The sequence below is a fragment of the Mollisia scopiformis genome (genome assembly GCF_001500285.1).
Source record: "Mollisia scopiformis unplaced genomic scaffold LY89scaffold_1, whole genome shotgun sequence".
NCBI lineage: Eukaryota > Fungi > Ascomycota > Leotiomycetes > Helotiales > Mollisiaceae > Mollisia > Mollisia scopiformis.
In genome coordinates, this window is record NW_017263581.1 from 2,206,200 (window position 1) to 2,230,520 (window position 24,321).

Here is a 24,321-nt window from a genome sequence, read left to right on the forward strand (position 1 = left end):
TTCTTCGCAACCACTGTCTTCCCTTGCATCGAGGTGCAAATAGGATTGTCTATCAAGATGGAAGAAAGATTTCCAAAACAACAATAGGCTTTGGGCGTATGAATTCATATCGAGCAATATTTGAATGTGGTGGGAATTCAAATTTCAGCGACTGCTGTGTTCGAGGGGACTTGGGACTGGTGTGTGATCTTGCTGGGAGACGTCGCCTTTGGTTCAAGCTGAAAGCTCAAGTTTCCCTCACGAGGACAGACTCGGAGGTAAATTCGCAATTCAGCTGGAAAGGGAAGCTTGTGTAGCACCCATTGAACAAGGATAAGGTAATCAAAATATACCTAGGTAAAGATATCACCGTGCATGCATGAAGAGCCGATGTACCGGAATCCTTCCAGGCCCTTGCATAGAAGTGGATCCGTTTCCCATGTCAACTTTGCGTGCTGACTGCGTTGATGTACTTCGCACTTTTCCCGAGACAGGGGTTCATATTCCGGGGTGTCTGGAAACGAAACATTACGATGCGGCATGGTTGCAATTTTTGGGGTCAATTGAGATCTAGACCGATGACACGCGCCGTGTCTATCATTAGCGCAATGTTAAGATCGGCTCGATTCATCCTTACGCTGGGCTTACCCAGAAACAGCGGTCAGTCTACATGGAGTTACGGGGAAAACACATAGGAGCCACGAGATTTCAAGACTTGGAAATTATGCTACTCATCTAAGTTGGAATAACTAATTTTCATTTTATAACCGAACACAATATTTACAAACCAAGCTCAAAGTCCTCTGTAGGAAATTTCCTCATTGGACGAGCTCTTCCTCTGAATCCAAGAAGCCTAGAATGTTCTTCATCAGAAGGCTTTTGAGATCCGTAGAAATCGATCACTGGGTCACCCTCTTCTTTTAAATCAATACGGACACCTTTCGTTAGAGCCCTTGACCTGTCTCTGTTGTGGTAATTGTGAGGGGAGAACATCACAGACGATGCAGAAGTTGTCATCAACGTGTTTGGAATATCCCCAGAATGTGGAACATGGTGGTTTCCCAAATTGAACCAAATGACTCTGTGACCTAGTCAGCGTCTCCGCATTGTAGTTATTCCAGATCCGGCTACTACTTACAAATCTTCCTCGACCAAACTCTCTCCGTCCAAGAAACTGTCGAATCTTACCAATGGATCTTCGGGAGTAAGTGCATTCTGCGGTGATGCTGATCGTGGTTCTGTATCCTTTTGCTTCGTAACAAAGAAGTCATGTTCCGTCCATTTGGCAGAGTTGAGAAGGTTGGAAGAGTTCTTCACTGTAAGATGGACGGGTGATCCCATGCCAGTACCAGGCATGATTCTGTATCCACGGCTCTCTCCATACGCATTTTTCTCTTGGTGATTCATAATGACGTACATACTGGCTCCATTTGCCGGCCAGTTGAGGCTTGCCTCGTCTTCAGTGAAGATGTGAGACTTTTCGAGAACCATGGTATTCCGTGGTTTCGATGACCATGGGTAATCCACTTCTTTTGGCGCAACGCTGACCACCGCTATGGTATTTTTGGAGCCCGCAATGTCCAGATCTGCTTTGAAATTCAAGATATGGTCATGGATAGAGCTTGACAAAAAGTCATGGACGTGATATCCATAGCGTTTGTTGTTGCTCCAGTACGCGCCCTGAATATAGCCGCTTGCTCGAGCTTTTACTTCAATGGAGCCGTCGAGATAAAATATATAGTCAATGAGGTAGTCGTAGTTCCCAACAACTGTGATGTATCGAACAATAAGCACCGAATTGGAGAACGAGGTGACCCAGGATCCTCGGGAATGTCTTTGTAATGGATGATCAGACGGAGCCTCGAAAATGCAGATTGCGTTCTTGTAATGGAATGTCTTCTCCATTCGATGATGTTTTGTGTCCAGAAACGTGGCATACGAGGGACAATCAAACCCTGGAATAAGCTCTGTCACATCACCGCCGAGTGCAAAAAGACTGTCTAGAAAGGACGTCCCACTCTGAACAGGATCGTTTCCCGCGTAGTGAGCCACTGCCTCTTGGATCCCCAATTCGTACATGACTCGTTCCCCATCCAGTCTGATGTCGTAGAGGGACAGTGCAGTCACCTGCGAGAAGGACAAGTAGAATTCGAATCCCATCCATGAAGCAAAAGAATTCTTCTTGTCGACCTCAACACGGCCTTTTCCAGTTTGAGTCAATTTCGGAGGCTCGTTATGAGAGTACTGGTTGTTCATATGTTGTTCAGGTTCAAGCCGAGTCCAGTCTCCATCCAGATTGCCAGGGAGCTTTACAAAATCTGGCGATCTCCAAGCGTTTCTCAACTCTTCTCCGGAAGCATATACAATATCATTGTACAGCCACATAACGACACGCCACTTCTCTGGATCACGACCAGTTGTGTCGGCCTTGAAATATAGACCTTGAGGTAAAAGCGTGTTTGCGTCCGATATCTGTGAGAAAGATACCCATCGCATAGCACGGCCTTCTTCAAACCAGATCTGATCGTTGCTAGCTGCCACGAAATCTTTCAAGGTCAGATGGTGGGGAATTGGAACGCCATGGAGTAGCAAATCCAAAACAACATCCTCCATGCTTTCAGCAATGCTTTCCATCCATCCTTCGAGAGCTGTCACGTCAGCTCCTAGAAATGGCGTCTCGCTTCGTCCACTATTGTAGATGAAGGACAGAGGCTGGATGACAGTGGTGTATGATACAGGTAGCGGTCCAACCATGTACTCTTCAATTCTGGCGACTTCTGCAGAATTGCGTTTGATCGTGACTCGAGCATATCGATCGGGTGGTGCCGTTTGATGATCGAGAAATGCAACTGAATCTGTTTTATTTGGTCGAAGTAGTTCCGTGACAAAGACGAAATTGTCACTGAATGTAGATTCCTTGACTGAGGTGAGGTTCAATCCTGCGGCCGGAGAATGCAACAAGGCCAAGACACTGACGACCTCCTCATCGTCCAGGTCTCGCCAAATATTGATGCATGATGGTTCAGAAGAACTTGTAGAATGTCCCGGCTGGAGATTGTGGACAGGTGCGGGTACATTGCGTGTGGTGGAAATTAGTTGATAGTACAAGAACAAAACCGTCACCATCAGCAGGACCGACCAAGTCCATGTTCTAGAAATCATTTTGAGAGAGTATAATTGAGTAGACGACTCGCTCAAAAACACAGACCAGAATCTTACAACACAATGGTTCAACGTCAACAAAGATCAAGAATGATTGACAACACCTTGTCAAAATTGCTCGATTTTGAAAATAATCCAAGAAACGATAATGAGGTAGCATGCACAAGTCCCAAAGTGGTAAGAAATGTTTCATAAAAATTACTGCCCAAGGCTGTGTAAACGGGCTGTGCTATGTGTTGATGTTATTCGGAACATGACCGAATCTTGACGAACATGGTTCCCACCGTTAATGGCTATCGGAATCGTCTTACTGTATTCCCAGTCCGGGATCTAGATTTCGGTAACGGCCCCTTGTGGATTGCGGCACATCTCAATGCATGTCTCTTGCGAGGCGGTAAGCCAATCGACGCCACTCATCTGCATAACCGGGGTCCGATATGCGTCGTAAAATAAAGTCATCATTTTTTTTTTATCGTGTGGGAGCCGAATGCTTATCCTGACCTCGGCAGAGCTTCCTCGAGTTCTGAAATGCTTTTCCATTTGCTGAGCTCTTTTCTAGAACTCTGCTCAATCAACTGTCTTCCTGTTCTCGCCGCAATGGGGGTGGCATTGCACGAAGGGCCGAGAGTAAAGCCTACCCTGTGTCTCGGGACTCTGCATCCGATTCCAGCCTCTTCTCGTCAGCTCAATATTGCGATTGACATTGCGATGCAGAGGGCGTTGACCTATCATCAACGAAAATTGCACAGAGAATTCATAGGATGATAATGAGCTGGGACTAGGTCTAGAGTCCCATAGCTGTCTCTACGTCGAAGGGGAGTTCACGATTCCCCATCATTTTTCGAACTTTTCGTCACGGTCTCAAGGACTTTGGTGGTTTTACTTGTACTCCAACTTACTCCAAAATACTTCAATTACTTCAAAATTTCTCAATCACTCCTTCAACTATGGGGTTCGACATCCTGAAAGGGTATACAAAGCTTCCTCGCTATATTGATGCTGATGATAGTGAAGAGAAGCTGTCTGTCACGACGGAGGTCGAGATAGCTTCCGCGAGATGCACACTTAAAGTCTTCATTTTCTTGACAGTCGCCAATGTGTTGCTGTTTGCCATCTCAATATACAACTTCGAAATTCGAAGCTGCAAGATTAGTTCTGCACATGAAGCTTCGCACTCTGGAAGCAACCCCGCGCATGATTCCACACCTTATTGTTCGTATTCTCTCATTCTTTGCTCTGCGAATTGGAGAGTTGGACTGATGTGCAAACTTAGCAACATTCCTGGATACCGTGGATCTGAATCTCCAGCCCCACACTTTCAACGGCAGACTACGAGATAACACTTCCATCTATCGAATGCCGCCCTCTTCAGAGGTTGACGAAGCATGGGACTACATATCCACGGAAGGCCTCGAGGTGATGACTGTATCCTCATCCGATATCCTACACTCCTTCAAAGACCCCTCAATCAGTGTCCAAGCTCCTCAATCTTGGAATCGTGGCCCAGACGCGTACATCGTCCAGATCGACGTATTCCACCAAATCCACTGCCTCAACGAACTTCGCAAGGAAATATATCACGACTATTACTACCCTGACCAACAACCAGATGAGCTACACCGAGAACACAAGAATCATTGCATACATATGATCTTGCAGAACTTGATGTGCCATGCGGATCTAGAGATCATCACGCACAATTGGGTGCACAATGACTTGATTCCGGAACCAAAGACAAGACCGTTTCCGGATTTCAATGTCGTGAAGCAGTGTAGAGACTTTGATGGGATTTTAGATTGGGCGACGCAAAATGCCGTGAAAAATTTGCCCGGCAAGTGGAATGATTTGAGGATCCCACCTGGGACGAGGGTAGTGCCTGGTGATGGGTATGCTTGAGAAGATAATTGGGCTGTATCGTAGGACAAGATGGTTTCAAACAGGAATGAGAAGTTTAGATATGACCTCATTTTTCACATAATCTCTTGTGTCTTCTAAGTGCGTCAGCTTGCAGTACGAAGCACCAGGAAAATATATCCAACCACGTGATATCTTCAACGTCAAAAGGATGAACACACTGATCCCATCATGATTTGTCTTGCTGGGTCTAATTCGGTGACCTGTAAGATGCTTTTATCTTATATTCGCCTCTCGTGCTACTAACGAACCGCATGCCCCCATTTATGGTCAACTTCACAGTCAAGTGAGCGAGCGACCAGCACAGACCAAACAAAACCTTGACCTTTCTTCTGCCGGAATGGTATCATACCACACGATTGCTCTCACTTAACTGCACTGCCCCATATCTGGCTAGAAATCATACAAAATCTCAAATTTCCAGTGATACTTCGTAATCAATGTCTAGTGAAGCGAATATAAGCGAGCCCCTTTTTGCGGATGAGAACACTACAGCTTATGCAATCACAGTGCTTTGCAGCATAATGCGAAAGGAGACTATGATTTGGAATATTGTTAAGATCTGCACTAGTCGCAAATGCTCACAAGATCATCGCCTCTATGAATCTAGAAGTGTTCCTAGAACAAGAAATAGACTTCATGCTATCTAAACTTATTTTTATCTAGAAGAATAACTTTATTTACACGAAGAACTATAAAGCCTTCAACATTTAACGCTCCAGATCCAAGCCCCAGGTGTCAGGACGGCTTCGTTTGTATCCTAAACACCTCTTTATATATCCACCAAAATCCGAGGACGTGTCTCTGGAAGTAAGTTAGTGATTGTCCCACAATTGATGAGTGATTGTTTCTTACTCAAATTCTAGCGTGACACTTTCCAATTGACGCAGAGACATTGACGATAGGGCCAAGACGTGCGATAGAGGAGTCGCTCTTGATATCTTTAACAGAGAAAGAACCAATATTAAGATATCTACTTTAATATCCCAAGATTTTACAAACTTTAGACTCAAAATCGGCCCCGTCTCCGTTCCTGAGAAGTCCGAGGCGACTGCATTGATCTACGATTGCTTCAACCTCGGCGTATGTTGAAAGTCTAACCTCTTGCGAGAGGTTCGACATTTTAGGGTTTCGGATGCGAGTCGATTGCATGGTGTCTGTAAGAGTAGTGGCGAACAGTGAAATAAGATACGAGTTGAATGTGTTATGAAGAATTTATGATAGAGGAGGGAATGAAAGAAAACTGCAGCTTGGGGTTGGAATATATGTTCAAGTTGGCGTTCGTTATTATGATCTGGACTAGTAGCTTTCACTACTTATACTGCCAGATATCAATGTGTTGGGTGGGTCCGATCATTAGATCCCGCGTATAGGACCCAAAGTTTGGAAATGTACCCACCCACCAAACCAAATCATGGAAAATTAAATTATGCACGATGAACACCAGCAGTAAAGGGGAGCGTCATGGAGAGGAATACCAGGTCACGATACTTTTGCACGAGGGGCGAGAGGTTTATAAAATAAAAGCTCCGTGTTATGCTTTTACTCGATTGGCACGGATCTGAATTGCGATTTCAGCGCGAAACGCGTGTTGGGCGCAATTTGCGACGTGAGCGGGACTCCCTATAAATTCGAAATTCAAAATGAGCCAAGATTTCTTTGTGAATTTCACGTAAGGATAAGCTCGACATCCAAATGAAAGCTTCTTTATCTTTCCAAACGTTCACTTGGCCGCTCTCTTTCTCCTTCTTAGTAACGCTCCAATTTCAATAAACTCAATTTCTTCGACTCTTGCCAACAAACAAAAAAATCGGAAACAACCTTACTCGTTCTTTACCGCCTACCGTTCTCTTCACACCTTCTTCTTCCCCTGAGCCTACTCGTAGATCTTTCACAGCTCGAGGACTGTCAATGTGTGCTTCTTCTCATGGTTCAGAACCTCGGCAATCGTCACCTTATTTTCCACCATTCCACCAAACAATACTTCCACTCCAACGCCAGCCCCTTGGTCTCGGGAAATAGATAGTATACGAGAAGACCCTGTAATACCACCCAAGCCGCACAAACAATATGATAAGTCCACGCCTTCTTCGTCGCATAAGGTGTCCAGTGCAACTCCAGCGCAATGGCCTACGAAACTCGTGATTGCGATGCCGTTTGCTTGTAGCGAGAAGTTACAGATCTCGCCGGATAGGTGTAGGCAAGAGACGTCAGGGAGATGGAGTAACAGAAATTGAAGACGAAGATCACATGAATAACAGCCCCGGAAGCTCCGTTATTGAAGTTGCCCGTACAGATTTTCATGAGAACGCCTTGGGCTATAAACATGACAGCCATGGATAAATTGCTGAATACTGTCGTAGCTGTTAGTCGCAAACGAACAAGAGAAGGAGGGATGTTTCTACTCACGGAGCGCTGGACGTTCGCATTTCTGAAAATGAGTACAAGTCGATTTCACGTTGGAAGGATACCCCTATCTAAACACTAAGAGCTAGAACTATCATAATCCTCTTCTTGTAAAGGAGCAGCATATGATTATTCGCCAATTCGTCCTATGCCAGGAGAGTTTGGCTAAATTGGAGATGTCTTTCGCTGCCTATCGACAAATGTTGGGAATATTTAGTGAAAGATGTTTGCATAGGTAGTGAGTGACGAATTGTAGCTAGATATCTGTCTCCGATTCGGGCATTATGTGCATTTAAAAGACCTTCGACGATGGGCAGTAAGATCCAGCAGCAAGTAGGTAGACAACCTCGGATATTCATGCCCACTCGACCTGCAATACATTACGGTCTGTCGTGTGAATTTGGGAGACAAGAGGTGCATTTCATTCGGGATGAAGATACGAAGGGGAATCATCCATCATTGATGGGTTTAATGGTCATATAAATATATCCAAATAAAAACTTACCTGCCTACAAACATCAACCCACCTCTTTCTCATCTCCTCACCACCACTCCCCTCCGGCAACGCCCCATAAGCAACCCCAACCTTCGGCACCTCAAACTCCATCATCTCCCTCCCCCCAACCACAAACTCCAAATGCCCCTCACTCGTCTCCCTAACCGCCAACGGCTCCCCCCACGTCCGACTCTTCCCAATCCCCGCACACGTATTCCGCAACCTCGCACTACTCCTACTATTAATCGCCAACGCCACCATCTCGGGGATATTCTCCGGCGCACAAGGCAAGCCGCCATGTTTTCCCGTTACATTACTGATTACTACGATTGTATGCACAATCGCCACCGCGATATGGATGAGTAAAACCGAGATGCCGAATTGTGTCGTTCGACTGCCCCTCCAGTGATACCCGTATCCGTATCGCTGGAACGTAGGGTTCAGAGACAACCAATCCTTTTCCGCCCCAGCCGTCGCGTTGAGCGGTATATCGTCTCCGCCGATAGCAGTAGAAAGCGGGAAACGGCCTTGTAGCGAGCCGTCGGCTGTCAGATCTGGAAGCAAGAAGGCAGAACCGCTGTAGGGGAGTTGGCCATTTCCTGCAACGCGAGCGAGGCCGTCGCCTACTGCACCTGCAATCACTGTTGCGATGAGTTTTCCGCGCTGGCGTTGGCCTTGGAGCGGTGTTTCGGTGGCGAGACCGAGGGTCAGGTTCAGGGTTGCGATGCCGGGAATGGGGGCCCGGAAGTCGATGCCGTTGGGGATGAAGGTGCTGTCGTTGAAGATGTAGCGTTGATACATTGCTAGGAGAGCTGGGACGTCGCCGTTGGTGAATGCTATTGGTTCGTTGATTGCGGCTGCATAAACGGCGTCGATGGTGTCTATAGATAAATCAGTATGTAAATTTGATAGAGTTCCTAGAGCCGAGAAGCACATCCGAGGAGCTGTGACACATTTTCTTTGATGAACAGCTCTCGAGGATGATCCCGAAGATCTCGGCTCCTAGATTGAATGCAAGGCAAGGGCAGAATTTGACGTACTACTGATTGGTTGTCTGGTAGAAGTGGGATCGTTGGCTATGTTGAGACATGTGTCGTTGAGATTGGCGGCCACGTCGTAGGATACTACGTTGTTGACCGTTGGTTCGTACCAGACATCGACAGGGATCCATTGGGAGTATATACTGCAGGCGACGTTCTCTGTGCTTTGATAATAAGAGCCGTTGATGCTTTCAGCAATGATAGGAATGACCACAACAGCACCAAGTGAAGGGGTGAGAGGGTCGGTTCGCTGTAGCTCGACGAAGGTAAAGTTCTGAGCAGTCATGGGTCTTGCATATTTGTAATATTCGTCGGGAACTGGAATTGGATCCCCATCGCCAAATACTGGAAACATCATGGTAGTTTGATTGTCTGGATTTTGGGCATCGAATGCGGCATTGTTGTAGGAATTGCAAATAACTTCTACGCGCGGAGCGAATGTGTCTGTTGCAGAATCGACACTGATGCGGGGTTGAGAAGCTGTCAGTGCAACTCCCCGTGCGTTCCTTTGTAGAAATACCCACTGGCTTTGTTAGCTCCTCTGTTCTTGTAGGAGAGTGGGCACAATTGTGAATGGTAATGGAATACTTACATAAGTAGTCAACGCACTGCTGATGAACGCATTGATACCAATCGCAGATGCCCTACCAGAATAGGTACTATTACAACTCTGAGCTGTTATGATCCTTTGAGTAGTACCTGTCGGATCCGGAAATGAGATATTGGTCCCAGCATCGCTATCTCCAAACCAGATAGCTTCTGCCCAGTCATACGTATCTCTGAACCCTCCTGCTGGACAGACATTTTGTGACGGCAGATTCGTTGGATCATTACAGGCTGTTCCAATGGCATTGAGACTTGCATTGGTCAGCGCGGTGGGCCAGAGCGGCATGGTTTCGTTGAATATAAAGTACGGCAGGATTATCTCATTGAACGGATGATGAAGATCAAAATATCCCAGTGTTGGTATCACTGCAATGGCTGAAGATGGTCCTGCTAGAGTGACGAGTATTGTTGAGAATAATGACAATAACCAAAATGATAGCCAGCGAGATCGTTTCCCGGTGACTGGATCAACACGCCATAACGATGACCAAAACGATCCCCGACGAAGAAATTGTCCAGAGCCCAGTTCAAAAGCATTAGTGATCATACCAAGAGGTAGTCCATTCACACCATTAAGATGATGTTGGACCGCGTGAAGAACAATACTCGATATCGAGGCCAGAATTATGAGTTCGTGAAGCTTTGCAGCAAGTTGAAGGGCATTGAGTGCACCTCCTTGAGTGAGATTGAGTGCTACCAATTGGTTCGGAGGTCGTAGATCCATCCAATATACATCTCGAAAACTGAGCTGGCATACTGCAACGGTGATGGAGGCTGCAACGATATGAGGAGCGATCTTCTTCCAGTTATTTCGAAGTCCTGGCTTGATTGCCACTTTTGGTCTTTCGCCGGTAGCTGATTTTGAAATGTCTGATAGACCTGTGAGAGCTCGCGTGCCTTTGTATTCGATCGTTACCAAAGGGCCCTTCTTTTTTTCGTTGTTTTCATTCGAACCGTTCCGCGAGTCATCAACAGAAGTAAATTCTGGAGTGATGGTTCCAGACCAGCGTGGCGAGGGCGTAGGATGCGCAAGACGACTCGATTCATCTGGCACCTGTCTTGGACTGGGAGACGGCGATCCACGACCGGTGAACGCAAGATCATCGCTATAAGTGAAGCTCAACGGACGAACTGCTTGAGAATGAGGATTCAAACGCGACATGTTTCAACATTAAAGGAATCGGCTCACTGAGCACGATCATTGAGAGACCCCGGAATATATTAACAAGACGACAGTACAAGATAAAGCTGAAACTGAATTGAGACGAAAACCCATTCTGCAGTAAGCCGCAACCAAATTTCAAGGATGATTTTGATAAAGCAGAGAATTGAGAGACATGATAGGGCTGAGGATATTCAGAGTAAGCACTAGTGCATCTGATATTGCAAGCAGCCGCCCTCTCCTGGAAGGAATAGCGACGCGACAGGAAACAGTACATGAATGGAATGCACAGTAGTGGCACTTGATACGATTCTCTGGCCCTGAGGCGCAGTAGTCATTGAGAATCATGGCAAAAAAGACAGCCTTGGCGACAGACGCTCCAGGCGCAGCAACTTCCTGCAGGCCCAACATTGGCCGGCGCCTAACTCAGCACGATAGTGGTTGAAATGCTCGTGACCAAGAAAGGTCTCATTATGGGACAGTCGATCGTTCTATTAATGCTTCTACGAGCATGCATACGACCCAAGCAAGTAAATGGGAAGACTTGCGAGGCATGGGAGTGACGGTCCGAATTTGGCCATTGGTTGATGGTCACGGCGGAGAGGTGCGGCCGACATGGAATGCGACAATGGCCTGAAAGATGGTTGTTACTTTCGGCGAGGATTGAGATGAGGGAATATATGGCGAGAAGAATGTTGGAGAATGAGAGGATCTTTGCGAAGAAGTGAGGTGACATTGTGAGAGGACGCTAAGTTAAGTGGACCCTTGGAGGAGCTCGAGGGCGATCACGTGAAAGAATTGTTCCCACAAGACTCCCGTCTCTTTCTCTTTCATCGCGATGCCGATAAGTCATGCTCATATCTGGCACTATCTAGTTCACTATTTCAAAAGTTTGCTGTGAATTATTTCCAAAATTATAGGTACCTATATTTAGGTATGCTCGCTACCAAAACTCGGGGTCTAACTTTAGCCACTCCTGCTATTCTTCAGATGCATCGCATTGAATACACACCCTCCTCTCTATACATGCATGCTCTCTTGTCTGATGCGTATTTGCTTTTAAAGAACATTGAGAGCTCCAAACACATCCTCAAGTTTCTCTTCTTCAACTCACTCCCTTTTCTTATCCTTCTCTGCTTCCTCCTTCATAGTCTTGACAATATGCTTCATCAAGATCCATTCCGGCAACAGATCGATCATCCCAACCCTGATGCTATGAACCCAGTATCTACTCTCATTAGCAAAAAGTCCCCCAACTCTCGCAGGCATAAACTTACCCCTCTGTAACCACCCTCCCCCCACCAACCCTCCCCAACGTCCCCTTAGCAAAAGTCCTCGAATCAGGCATCCCCCACTCCCCCTTCTCCTTCCGAAAACTCGTACCCGTAACTTTCATCGGCCTTATACACAAAACCTCGATCCCCCTATTCTCAGCCCTCATCTCCCTACTCAGGGCCCTAGTCCACGAATCCACAAATCCCTTGGCGCCCGAATACATCGCGATATACGGCAATCCAACATCCGACACGGATCCGATATTGAGGATCAGAGCCGGGTTAGGAAGAAGCGGGATCAGCGCCGAGGTAAGATGGCAGGTAAATCGGATGTTCATCGCGATCTGGCCGTCGATTTCCCAGTCTTGCGTTTGCTGCATCGTTTTGTACAATGGAACCATGCCTGGTGCTGGGCCGCCGACATTATTTACCAAGATCGTGACATGGAGGTCTTTCACCTGGTCTTTTATCTCTTGGATTTTCTGCAGCATTTGATCACCGGGCAGACACACGTCGGCGACAATGTATTTGACCTGGATGTTGGGACATTCGGCGAGGATGGTGGATTGAGCGGCGGACAGTTTGGTGGGGTTGCGGCCGTGGAGGAGGATATTGAAGCCGGAGTGGGCAAGCTCGAGGGCGAGGCCGAGTCCGATTCCGTCTGAGGAGCCGGTTATGAAGGCCCAGGGCGGCTGGGAGGATAGTGGGTAGTGGTAGAGGGAGAGGGTGGAGGGGCGGAGCCAGAATTTGAGGAAGGTGAGGAGTTTGAGGGTTTGGGAGGCGAGGGTTAGGGAGCCTAGGGTTGCGAGGATTTTGATAAGGAGGGACATGTTGGAGGGGAAAGAGTGAGAGGGAAATAATTCAAGCAGCGTTGTTGAAGTTATCAGTAACCGAGAGTTAAATAGGAGAAAGTTATGTTGCACAAATTCATTCGACGCTGTGTTCATGAACCTTTTAAGTCTGTACGGGTGAGAGTCGGGTTTTAGCGCTCCCCGAATGTGGGGCGGAGAGTCCACGTCTTCGCTTGCCAATGATCTCGACAAGGGGGGACGATCATCTTATGTGAGCTTGCCCTGGATATCACGATGCCAGAGTAAGGTGTCGAGGTGGCCCTGCACAATCCCAGATGTAGATACAAGAGCCCAAGAGCGTGCGTCACCGGATTCTAACTAGAACATTGGTTAGAGGAAAATTTACAATCTCAGCAAGTTTATCGTACACGTCTGAATATAACAGAAAGACAGATCTCATGAGCAAAACACACAGTCGCCTACAACCACAACCTGTGTAACCTCGCCTAACCCCCTTTTCCACTCACTCAACGCATCACTCACCTACAGTACCTTCCCCTCCTTCCTCCTCTCCACGCCCTCCAAAAACTCCTCCACAATCCCCGCATAATCACTCGCAAAATACCCCTCAAACCACTCCCTACACCAAGCCTTCAACACCCAACAATCCCTCCAACCCCCTCTCATCCTCATCCTCTTCCTATCCGCCCTCAATCCCAAATCCCTCATCAACGCATCATCGAATTCCGGCGTATCAAAAATACTAATCCTGAACGGGAAACAATTCAAATACCTCTTCCGTCGAAACGCATCTACATGGGCAATATCGCGATTCATCGCCTCTTCGTCAGATAATAGAGCTTGAGTAGAAGGCGGCATGAGATTTTCGAGATAGGCGATGGCATAGAGGGATGCTAATTCGGCTGTTATTTGCACGCGGCCGTTGGCCCAGTTGCCGATGAAGACGAGGGAGTTGTCGTTGCGGGCGGCGAGTTTGGGTGGGATCATAGACCGGAAGTGACGGTAGGGTGTGAGGGTTGATTTGGGGACGTGGATCTCGCTGGGTGGGTTGCGGAGGATGGGGTAACGGGCCAGGACATCGGATTCTGAGGTTGTGTCGAGGGCTTCCCAGTATTCGTTCTCTTGGGTGGAGGGGATGGAGAAATCAACGGGGAGACCGAGATCGTTGGCGAGGGGTGGAGGGAATAAAGGCGGGATGGAAAGTTCCCAGCCAATGCAGAATATGATTCCGTCGCATGGTATGGTTTTGCCACTTGACAGAGTAACCGTTCGTCCTTGAGCAGAAACCAGTTCGGCCCGATTGACATGGACGAACTTCTCTTCGTCGATGAGTCGGATGGTTTCTGCATCTCGGTCGTGTACGATTGTTCCCCCAGGAACGAACCAGAACATGCTGAATGAAGGTCAGGCAATCTATTGAACGATCGTCAGGGCACACTCACCTCTTTGGATGTGGCTCCAACTTCTTCATATTTGGGCTTTTGTTGTATCTATCACCTTTGATGGTCTTGGTCATGAAGGTCCAGAACGAGGTTAAAAGCCAATTTCCCAACCACCATCGTTGACTGTGCAAAAATCGATCAAGCCAATTCGGCTTTCGATATACACTTGGACTCAAAGCAGCCATCATGCGTACAGTCGACATCTTTGCCAAGGAACTTCCATTCGGATTCTTGGCGGGCATCAACCAAGTTGGTCCACCGCCGTCTGCCTTTACAAGCCACTCGACACTCTTGCCTGCTTGAGCACAAGTTCCGACAGCTTCAAGTGCTGATTTGTGACCGCCGATGATTGTAACATTTTTGACATCTTCTGAGACGAGTTCCTTATGACGCTTGCCCATTTGTTTTGCGTGGAAGTGGAAACCATCAAATTTGGTCATGTCCCAATGGGGCGTTCTTGGAACTGAGGTGATGCCCGTTGCCATGATGAGCTTCTCGCAAAACAGAGATTCTGGTGAAGCGTTTGGTTGATCGACCGGTCGGACAAGGACTTTCCAGCCTCGACCATCTCTCTCAATCTTCAACACCTCGGTGCTCAGGCGACATAATTTTGTGAGATTATGCTTCTCGGCATATTTGACCTTTGGTCTGTCAGAAGAGCAAGCTCGGCGAGAGTGGGGAGGCTCACCAGAAATTCGTTAACTTCATATCCGCTGACATCTTCCCACATCTCCTTTCCTAGCTCTTTGCACATATCAAAGTCGGTGAAGTTAAGAAGCGGAGTAGGCACTTCGTATGTCAAGCCTGGATAGATCCGTGATGCTGACCATACGCCTCCAATGCCATCTTCTTTGTCGATGATCGTGATGTCTGCAGCTGGGTTGATCTGGAGGTAGGTCTTCGCAGCAACGAGACCGGTAAATCCAGCGCCGACAATAATCACTCGTCTAGGCTGACTGGCCTCCATCGCGATGCAATTGTCCCCCAAAAGCACACAGAATAGAAATGAAAATAAGACGAAAGATACAGCATTTTCCTACCTGGAAACAGCTCATTTATGTACTGTGAACGAGGGCTCGAGCTTATTGAAATATGTCTAAAGGAGGCACATTGACATCAAATACCAACGATCAAGCATGAATCTTGATGCGATATTCCAAATGAACCAACAATTGGTTTTCCTAAAGGAGACATTTCGAGGATACTTCGTCTTACGTCAGAGTCTGTCGTACGATGAACCAATCAGAATTTAGGATGGAGCGTTCCGACCTTACTCAGAAGCGAAACTGCTGCGACTCGGAGAGATACTTAGAGAACTTGCTACAGGTACCTGAGATACGAGCCGTGTGAAGTCGACTCCTGATATCACTTTGGAGATTGAGGCTGAAAATTGGTCGTTAAGCTGGTGTCACCTCGCGAAAAAGATCCTCGCGTCAAAAAATTCCCAAGCCTGGCCTGAAGCCCTGGAGCACAAACTCCATCGCGCCTTCAACAAACAACCATCTGCACCTTCCCGCAACATATTCGTCCCATACAAAATCCTCAAAGATGGCCGACACCGAAATGGAGCTCGACGCGCCCCTCTCCCCCGAACACAAGAACGACGACGTTCCCTCCCTCAAGAACTCCAACATGACCACCCACTCGAACGCGACCGCCGTGCGCTCCATCGAGGGCTGGATCGTGATCGTCACCAACGTCCACGAGGAGGCCAGCGAGGAGGATCTCAATGATCTGTTTGCGGAGTTTGGAGAGATTAAGAATCTGCATCTGAATCTAGATCGACGGACTGGTTATGTCAAGGTTCGTCTTCACAAGTGGATATATGGGGAATACAGCTGACGATGCATAGGGCTACGCATTGATCGAGTACCCGACTCTGGACGAGGCGCGCAAGGCGATTGATGGGGCACATAATACGAAGTTGTTGGATCAGACGATTGAAGTTGATTTCGCGTTTGTGCGACCACCGCCAGGAGGAGCTGGAGGGAAGGGCAGAGGTGGTGGACGTCCGCCTGCGAAAGGAAGAGCCAGAAGCAGGAGTCGTAGCCCGGGTGGAAGAGAGGAGGTTATTGAGTGAGGGAGGAGAGATGTGGAAGAATATCTGGGCGATGCTGCTTAAGTGGCTTCTGCCAGCCGATGTGTCTGTGAATGAAGACATATCGGCGTGTGTACATGGGCGTCATTGGTATGTTCTTTTCTTGCTTGAAGATGGAGCAGTTACTAATGATTTGCAGAGCCTCGAAATCAAAATTTGACAGCCTTCCTACGAAGAACGATTGCGAAGATGATACCGCTGAATACAAAGCTTCATGAAAGTTGTCAGGGGACAGGTACGTACAAGGTCCTCCATCGAAGCAGATCTCTTACGCCGTACGAAGAATGGATAACGGTCGTTTGATTTGTTGTCTGCAGCTACATGCTATATACTATGCTATACCCACGCATATAGCATTGGTTTATTTGCTCTAAGCCCAGGCATACTACACTCTCTGACTGGCGAAGACTGAATTTACACCACGCTTTTCAAAATTTGATGCTTTATCCCAGGCTTTCGAAAGTTTCTATACATTTCGACCTCAGCAGAAGTAAATTGACTCTAAGTGGAGTCAATGCTTGGCACTATCCGCTATTTCTCTCTTAGGTGCTCCACTATTCAAAAATTGAGATATTCTGGTATTTCTGCCATGTTCGTGGGTTTGAAACAGATTCATCTGTCATATTACATACCATGAACTGGACTTTTCCAGTGCACTTCTTGTATCTCAAATTTCACGTATCTTCGAGTATTTCATATTTATCAATTGATATGCAATATCAATTTAATCACTATATCGAAATGAGCCTCCTGCGTTTACCATTTCCGTCATCGAAACATCATCAATTTCCTTGTACTTATATTTCGTTCTTCGAGAAGAAGAAAATCCGCAAACCGATATTCGACGTTTATTAAAAACATCTGCCTCAACCCACAGAGTTCAAAATGTAAAGCCCCTCTATATCCCCTACAAGATCACAAGCGGAGAAGGATACATGTCCTCGCCAACTCATCGAAAGTCTCGATCTCATCGTCATTCACTTTTCGCTTCCCCGGGCATAAATATCTCCCCTGCTACAAGAAGTAGCTCCGTCGCGGAGAGAGGATTGACATGTTCACCATCCTTGAGAGGCGAAGAGCCGGCGCTGTCGGAATCAGAGAAGTCTCCGGGGTGGCGGGATTGTGAACCTGAAGCGTGGACTCACCGATGCTTTTTCAAGGAAGCGAGGGTTTGTTGGCTTTTGGTTCGTCTAAGGAAGGAGTATCCTAGATTCAGATATTGTAGCCACACAATCAGAATAAGAGCCTCATCATCTTACAGCTGTACTCATGACGGAAACTTTTGGTCTCATATAAAGCTTGATGGGAATGCAACCGACGACTGAAAGGAGAATGTACATCTCAAATGGTATTTCAGATTTCGTGGCAGATGGTATGGCGTGGGAGCTTTGGTTATCTCAATGATGTGGTGATCAAGGAACTGGCAATATCGTGAAATTGAAAGTGTCGGGTTTCCCACAGAGTTTAGTACAGTTCCAACTTTGACGATTCTCAACCTGCTGAACTTCAACCTTTCGATGTGAAAGTTGGCTGCGCAATCATGGTCCGTGATCGGTCTCATGGAAAGTAAATACTGTGGCATGGCAACGTGGATGCGACGCGCAACAAACGCCACATTGGAGAAGAACAAAGAAATCGTAATGCTTTAGGTTTTGAAGAAAGGGATTGAGGTCAACAAATGTATTGAAGGGTGGCGGAGTGACAATGGATGACTGTTGGGTGGCGCTTTGAAGATGTTTAAAGAGTTGAGGGATACTGATGATTATATATGTAGACTTTGATGTTATATTTATGGTTAACTTGTTTAAGTTTAAGTTATCAAAACTGTTGTTTGCAAGAGGACATAATTGTGATGTATTGTTTCAATTGTCAATATCGCGCTAAAAGAGCGACTTGCGCCTTTGCGCCGCGGCGTCCCACGTAGTCCCACACCACTTCTAGCCACTAAGCCTAATCAACCCGGCTTTTGGCTAATGGCCGTATAGATGTAAATAAGCAGAATTCAGCCCATTCATATACAATGGTGACTTGGCCGAGTGGTTATGGCGCTAGTTTCAGGATCACTTGAGACCTTCAATACTAGTTCGAAAGAGCGTGTAAGTTTACAGTATCTAGGATTTGACACTAAACTAATGAAATATAGGGGTTCGAGTCCCACAGTCATCACTTTACACATTTTGAAGATTTTTCTTATTTTTTTGGGATTGTGTACCGAACACTACCTAAGTAGTCACCGAATTTCAAAGGAACGATATATCCACTCATTTTTAGTGTCATAGGCTGCCCGCTGCAACCTGGCCCAGTAAGACTTTGATAAAGAGTTGTCGAGTGATTATGTAAGACCAAGTTAAAACCTCCAAATTTAGGCCCTCGGCGTCCATAGGACCAGACCCCGCGCCCGCTAGCGCCATTTCAGCTGGTCTAGGATGTGTCAAAATCAACCACGAGGACGATGATTGTCCACCCTTTGTCGTTCAATTGCATCCAACTTCAAGATCTCGTGGTCCTTTTTTGAATTCGCCCTCTTTGGAAGCAGAATTAAGTTTATAACATATCCTGACGCCGGTACCATAACCGCCTGGCCCAAGCATGACGATATAGACATAGATGTCTCCATTATTTCCTCCTTGAGTGCGGGTTGTGCAGTTTCTTGGAACCCTGTTTCGCCACATCGCTGGTACAATGTTTGGCACAAATCGACTCCTCATATGGCTGTTGCTTGCCTCTTCGTTGGCACTTGCGAAAGAGCAACAGCCACTGCAGGACGATAGAGAAAAACCTCTGCCAAGCAAATCCAATCCAGATACTCTGCCAGCCTTGCTCGATGCGCTGGACGTATTACAAGCAAATTATTTCGAAGTTTGGCAAGGAATATGGCCTAAAGCAATTGATTGGACATCTGCAGTCATTGGAACATATCTTTCTTCGGCTCTCATCACGCTGTCGACCTCCTACCCAGCTTTATCCTCGTCGAAGATTGCCGACAATACTGTCAACAAATACTTCTCGAACCTGATTGGCGCATATTTTGGACAGGATGCATTTGCTTTGCGACAAGAAGCATACGATGATATGTTATGGGTGGTGCTGGGCTGGTTGGAGTCGATAAAATTCATTCATGAACATTCTTCTTTACATTATGGGACGGACAACGAATCGAGATTAGCGGGGCCTTGGTATGGCGAGCAATGGGTTCCAGCATTTGCACATCGGGCTCGTATATTCTTCGATATGGCTTCGCAGGGCTGGGATACTTCTCTTTGCAATGGAGGAATGATTTGGAACCCCAATTTGGTACCATACAAGAACGCTATCACGAACGAACTTTATATTGCAGCGTCGATTTCTATGTATTTATATTTTCCTGGCGACGACAACACTTCTCCTTTTGGAGTTACGACACCTCCGACTCTAATGATCGTCGACGGTCCTGGCCGACCTCATCATCCGAAATACTTGGCTGCTGCAATTGAGGCATACAAATGGTTGGGAGATAGCAATATGACCGACGCGAAGGGTCTGTATGTTGATGGCTATCATATCTCGGGCTGGTCTCGAGAACGGCCTAAGAATGGTTCCAATACTCGATGCGATGCTCGTAACGAGATGGTATATACATACAACCAAGGAGTTCTTCTTTCTGGTCAACGAGGACTATACCAAGCAACGGGCGCTCGATCATACCTCGAAGATGGCCACCAACTTGTCTCAGACGTCATTGCCGCCACTGGATGGGACCTAAAGCGCGGAAAGGTTCTCGAAGAAGACAAGCCAGGACACAGACTTGGAAAATGGCGTGGACTTGGCCGTTCTGGCATCATGGAAGAAGCTTGTGACGCCGAAGGCTACTGCTCACAGGACGGCCAAACCTTCAAAGGCATCTTCTTCCATCATCTCACGCTTTTCTGTGAACGACTCCCTGATCATCTTGTTTTGCCCGGAGAATTGTTCCTCAGCAAAGGCGAGAACGATATCCCAGGAGGTCCACGAGAGGTGCAGAAATGGCATGATGAGAATTGTGCTCGTTATGGTCCGTGGATCAAGCATAATGCAAGAGCTGCTCTCAGTACACTCGACGCAGAAGGGAAGTTCGGCATGTGGTGGGGTGCGCCTCCACATTCGACAGCGGAACCAGATGTCAATGTCGAGCTCCCTTCTAAGGCGGTTGATTATCGAAATTTGGGAGTTCCGCACGAATGGAAGAACAAGAGGAGGTATGCACGAGAGACAAATGAGGATGATGTACATGAAGACGATAACGAAGGCAAGATCCGGATTCGCGATCTGAATGATAGAGGGAGGGGCCGGACGGTAGAGACTCAGGGAGGTGGTGTTAGTGTGCTGAGAGCTATGTGGGAGCTTGTAGATACGAGATGATAGTTTTTTTTTTGCAGATATTGTTAGTAAAGATGGGTGGTGCATTGGAAAATTGGGCGCTTTTGATTTTGAGTAGATATTGGAGCAATTCGGTTGGTCTTCAACTTGTTTTTACATCTTGTACATGAGCTTCCGCTACAGATACAGTGGACTGTGATCGGGTGAAGCCTTCTGCTGAAGGTGGTTGCTGAGGATGAGCGATACAGATGCCAAACCTTCAGCCCACCTGGGAGCTTTCCTCCATGCTTAGACAGAAGTGCTGTCAAGGATCATTCACTTAGGCCTATCTCATAACATGCTCAAGCCTTTCCCATCTCTGAGTAAAAGCTCGTCATGCTTTCTGTCTGTGACTGCGTTTGGCAAAGTTGTATTTGCTTGTCTCCTTGAGCATTAATTAATATGTGAGCACAGCTCATAACATCAGAAGAGGAGAGTTGCTTCGAGTATCCTCCCCCTCATATGTATGTCCCAGAATTTGAAGGTTATCGAGCCTACTGAAAAGTGCGTGTCAGATGTCTTGTTGGCCGTCAAGATCTTGGACATCTAGGGCTTTCAGCTGGGGCGTAATGTAGGGAGGCCTGCTGCACTTTTACTGCAGGGTATTTATCTATCGATTTGGTCTTTGGGGATTCACCTTGATTCTTTATGGAGTTGACTTGCACTGTTTCCTAACTTGTTCGCAGCCTCGCGCTAGTCCTGGGCTAGCTTGTGAGAAGCATCTCCTCTCCTTCTGTTCCTTGCTCCTCCTTCAACTCTCCATCTTCTCAACATCTACCTCGATCTCAATCTCGATCTCAACCTCGAACTTTATCTCGATCTTGATTCTTCGCCTTCGTCGAGTGTCAAGATGGCCCAACCTGAAGCCAAGAAGCAAAAGACGAGCGACTCTGCCATGTCACCAATTATCTTCAAGAAAGCTGGCCATAACCCAGACCTCTATTTCCATGTCTTTAATCAAGACTTTTTCGTCAATTCGGTGGTACTGAAGATGAACTGTCGCTTCTTCAGAACCTTTCTCGACCCATCCGGTGGAAAGAAGCCACATTCTACTCTTCCTGAGTTCTCCAGCGAGTGGTTCACTCGTATTGAAGATGTAGTTGAGGGAAAGAAATTTCGCTCTTGGTCTCTAAGTTCCGATCACTTGGTAAGTGCACACGCAGTCTAATCCAATCTTACAGATGTACCAAATGCTAACAGTTAATGTTAATCCAGCACCGTAGTGTTGACACCTCTAAATTTACTGGCGATGTTATCCACGAACAGAAAGTCTTCGAAAAATTCCTCTGTGCCGTGTTTGGGCGGTCATATCATTTACAGAATGCTGTAGAGTTGGCTACTCTAATAGATATGGCAAGATACTATGGTGCTCTTCCAACAGTCACGGAGACTATCTGCGCCGCCGTCCTTAGAAGTTCTACTTTCGCCGAGAGCATGTTCAAAGATCCACACAGTGTTCTCGCGTCTGCAAAGACTCTCCGCAATTATATGCTCTTCAAGGACAGCCTCATACTCTCTTTAGGACCTTGGTCCGCACCCAAATATCGAGATTTCGCTGATGTGGAATTGTTTCGAGCTGCCGATTCACTCCACTCAAGTATCTGTGCCAGTCTCGACGAGACCCAAAGAAATATATTCCAAGCCATGGCGAAGGGTAATCAAACTTCACAGATTCAATACGAACGTTCGGATCTTAAGAACAAAGTCAAGCGTTGGAGTTCTCCAGGCGAACAAATGTCCAGTGTCGCGATTAAGAGCGCAAAGTCGGTCTGCATATCGGCATACCAAGGATACCAAATTACACCTGTTCTACCAGCTTACTACAGACTTTGTCTGGAAATCAATTTCGTTCCGGAGGAAATGGGATCGGAAATCCGCGATCATATCAAGCCTATATTTATCAACCACCTTCACTTAATGCCTCATGTTACCGCAGGGTCTAGCAAATTCGAGGATTACTTCCTCTGCATCGAGGTTCCTGATCATATCCTGCCATGGGACCCAAAAGAAGAAGAATGGTACATCTAAGCATTGCATCCCCCATCTAGAAGAGCTTTCGAGAATTCGTCCAAAACTTTCCTAAAGCAAGCAAGAATTTCCAATGAAAACACAGTCTAAATATTTTCGCTCTTAATATTCCAAAGACCGTGAGTTGCTGTGCCTCTGATCATCCTGAAAATGCCGTGAACCATTTGCATCAGATTCCATGTCTATAGCTCAAGCCGAGGAGCTTGAAGCATTGTACGACATCACAGGAGCATTGTCATCTGCTTCCGAAAAAAGAAGTATCTGGCGGATAACAGGTATTCTCAGGTACGCATTATACTACGGTTCCCGAATCACCACTCATTAGTTAATAAGATTGTATCTTCTGTCTTTTTGGGTGGTTGAAATACAAGTGGTAGCTAAGCTTCATATACCCTCAGGTCGCAAGCTAGAAAAGTCTTTTCCAGAGCTACAAGTAACATTCACCTCCTAGAGTCGATTTTCTTGCTCGAGAAGGCGACTGAATCACAACTCTGGAGATAGACGCTAAGACCTATAGATACTAGACAACTCGAGCTTAAGCTGTGAACTATCGTGCAAATAATGATGATGCCTACTGTTACACCATGGAGATCGCCGGGGAGTTTGCCTTGAGTTTTTGTATACATTCTGACTACAAAGTGCCTCATGGAATCCACATGGAGTTATCTCTATTCTAGCTCGAGTCTCTCGAACTCCTGAGACATTGCTGTCAAATAGAATATTGCTGTCAAGAGTTACAGATAGAGTATGTGATAGCGGCAAATTAAGACCCAAAGAAGTCAGACGCTCGAGACAACCCAGGAAACTAGATTAGAAACAGTAGAATTGGTTTGTTTGAGAGTCGCGATCGAATAGTTCCTGGGGCTCGGAAGCTGTTATCTTTTTTACTGGGAATAAGCATGACCGTTATTTATACTATCTGTTTGAGCATATCAGAGGGTGAATTGGTAGTAGTGGACGTAACTTCAAGGAGATGGAGGTGAATTTAAGCGTAACAAAAACTTGCTTCTATAGAATTCACCGTTTCAGTTCCCTAGCCTTTCATACGTGCTGGGAAATTGGAGATCTTGTTGGTATATAGATAGAAGACCTGCAACTAAATTAAGTTGCAAAGCCGGAACTTTTGGTGGAACGATACATGGAGCGTCGGCAGGACCAGTCTGCAGCACCGTGGAGGTTGAAACAGGAGGGTGAATTCAAATAAAGAGCCGCATGAGTGCAAGCAAGGTCTTGCTAGTGATTTGAAAATGTTCGTCGTCAAATATTGCTGTACTGTCAAATCTTCCTGAACAAATCATCGACAGTTGACAATAACTGTCAATCTAGCAAATCTTTTGATTTGGCTAGCAGTTATGGAGATCTCAAGCGACGTTGGAATCGAAAACTCAAAGATATACGGTGGTAGGAGGCACCCCGGATACTAATGATCCTCCTCTGTGCGGTGTTTGTGTTGAGGTCACTTGCCTTTTCAGACTTGTGAAGTTTCTAATGGTGCATTAAATATCCGCTCCTCAAGCTTGATTTATTG

General features: G+C 46.6%; 8 protein-coding genes and 1 non-coding gene across 9 annotated transcripts; 5 read left to right on the forward strand and 4 right to left on the reverse strand.

The window, feature by feature from the left end:
- Positions 1 to 797: 797 nt before the first annotated feature.
- LY89DRAFT_745382 (amine oxidase catalytic domain-containing protein) lies at positions 798 to 3,398 on the reverse strand (the record flags this gene model as incomplete). Its single annotated transcript, XM_018221063.1, has 4 exons — positions 1,690 to 3,398; positions 1,118 to 1,659; positions 891 to 1,060; positions 798 to 832 (listed from the first exon to the last, which is right to left on the reverse strand). Exons 1-4 carry the CDS (start codon positions 3,139 to 3,141, stop codon positions 798 to 800), a joined length of 2,199 nt encoding a protein of 732 aa, XP_018078851.1. The 5' UTR covers positions 3,142 to 3,398.
- Positions 3,399 to 4,077: 679 nt separating this feature from the next.
- On the forward strand, positions 4,078 to 5,075 carry LY89DRAFT_634620 (uncharacterized protein). The gene is made up of 2 exons (XM_018211398.1): positions 4,078 to 4,353; positions 4,415 to 5,075. Exons 1-2 carry the CDS (start codon positions 4,089 to 4,091, stop codon positions 5,035 to 5,037), a joined length of 888 nt encoding a protein of 295 aa, XP_018078852.1. The 5' UTR covers positions 4,078 to 4,088; the 3' UTR covers positions 5,038 to 5,075.
- A 2,616-nt stretch (positions 5,076 to 7,691) lies between these two features.
- On the reverse strand, positions 7,692 to 11,058 carry LY89DRAFT_23759 (uncharacterized protein). The gene is made up of 3 exons (XM_018206074.1): positions 9,590 to 11,058; positions 8,998 to 9,520; positions 7,692 to 8,838 (listed from the first exon to the last, which is right to left on the reverse strand). The coding sequence occupies exons 1-3, from the start codon at positions 10,763 to 10,765 to the stop codon at positions 7,937 to 7,939; spliced, it is 2,601 nt and encodes an 866-aa protein (XP_018078853.1). The 5' UTR covers positions 10,766 to 11,058; the 3' UTR covers positions 7,692 to 7,936.
- A 625-nt stretch (positions 11,059 to 11,683) lies between these two features.
- LY89DRAFT_634622 (NAD(P)-binding protein) lies at positions 11,684 to 12,970 on the reverse strand. The gene is made up of 2 exons (XM_018211399.1): positions 12,043 to 12,970; positions 11,684 to 11,993 (listed from the first exon to the last, which is right to left on the reverse strand). Exons 1-2 carry the CDS (start codon positions 12,867 to 12,869, stop codon positions 11,876 to 11,878), a joined length of 945 nt encoding a protein of 314 aa, XP_018078854.1. The 5' UTR covers positions 12,870 to 12,970; the 3' UTR covers positions 11,684 to 11,875.
- Positions 12,971 to 13,015: 45 nt separating this feature from the next.
- Positions 13,016 to 15,497, reverse strand: LY89DRAFT_634626 (FAD/NAD(P)-binding domain-containing protein). Its single transcript, XM_018211400.1, has 4 exons — positions 14,982 to 15,497; positions 14,294 to 14,934; positions 13,259 to 14,244; positions 13,016 to 13,208 (listed from the first exon to the last, which is right to left on the reverse strand). The coding sequence occupies exons 1-3, from the start codon at positions 15,258 to 15,260 to the stop codon at positions 13,374 to 13,376; spliced, it is 1,791 nt and encodes a 596-aa protein (XP_018078855.1). The 5' UTR covers positions 15,261 to 15,497; the 3' UTR covers positions 13,016 to 13,208; positions 13,259 to 13,373.
- A 111-nt stretch (positions 15,498 to 15,608) lies between these two features.
- LY89DRAFT_605164 (RNA-binding domain-containing protein) lies at positions 15,609 to 16,795 on the forward strand. The gene is made up of 3 exons (XM_018210384.1): positions 15,609 to 16,096; positions 16,146 to 16,481; positions 16,531 to 16,795. The coding sequence occupies exons 1-2, from the start codon at positions 15,842 to 15,844 to the stop codon at positions 16,371 to 16,373; spliced, it is 483 nt and encodes a 160-aa protein (XP_018078856.1). The 5' UTR covers positions 15,609 to 15,841; the 3' UTR covers positions 16,374 to 16,481; positions 16,531 to 16,795.
- A 1,618-nt stretch (positions 16,796 to 18,413) lies between these two features.
- LY89DRAFT_t4 lies at positions 18,414 to 18,557 on the forward strand. The gene has a single exon. It is a non-coding gene; the product is annotated as a tRNA-Leu (tRNA).
- A 253-nt stretch (positions 18,558 to 18,810) lies between these two features.
- LY89DRAFT_679632 (Six-hairpin glycosidase) lies at positions 18,811 to 21,062 on the forward strand. Its single transcript, XM_018213915.1, has one exon. The coding sequence runs from the start codon at positions 19,074 to 19,076 to the stop codon at positions 20,766 to 20,768; it is 1,695 nt and encodes a 564-aa protein (XP_018078857.1). The 5' UTR covers positions 18,811 to 19,073; the 3' UTR covers positions 20,769 to 21,062.
- A 598-nt stretch (positions 21,063 to 21,660) lies between these two features.
- LY89DRAFT_745391 (uncharacterized protein) lies at positions 21,661 to 22,793 on the forward strand (the record flags this gene model as incomplete). The annotated part of the gene is made up of 3 exons (XM_018221064.1): positions 21,661 to 21,898; positions 22,036 to 22,449; positions 22,555 to 22,793. The coding sequence occupies 3 exons, from the start codon at positions 21,661 to 21,663 to the stop codon at positions 22,791 to 22,793; spliced, it is 891 nt and encodes a 296-aa protein (XP_018078858.1).
- Between the last annotated feature and the right edge of the window lie 1,528 nt (positions 22,794 to 24,321).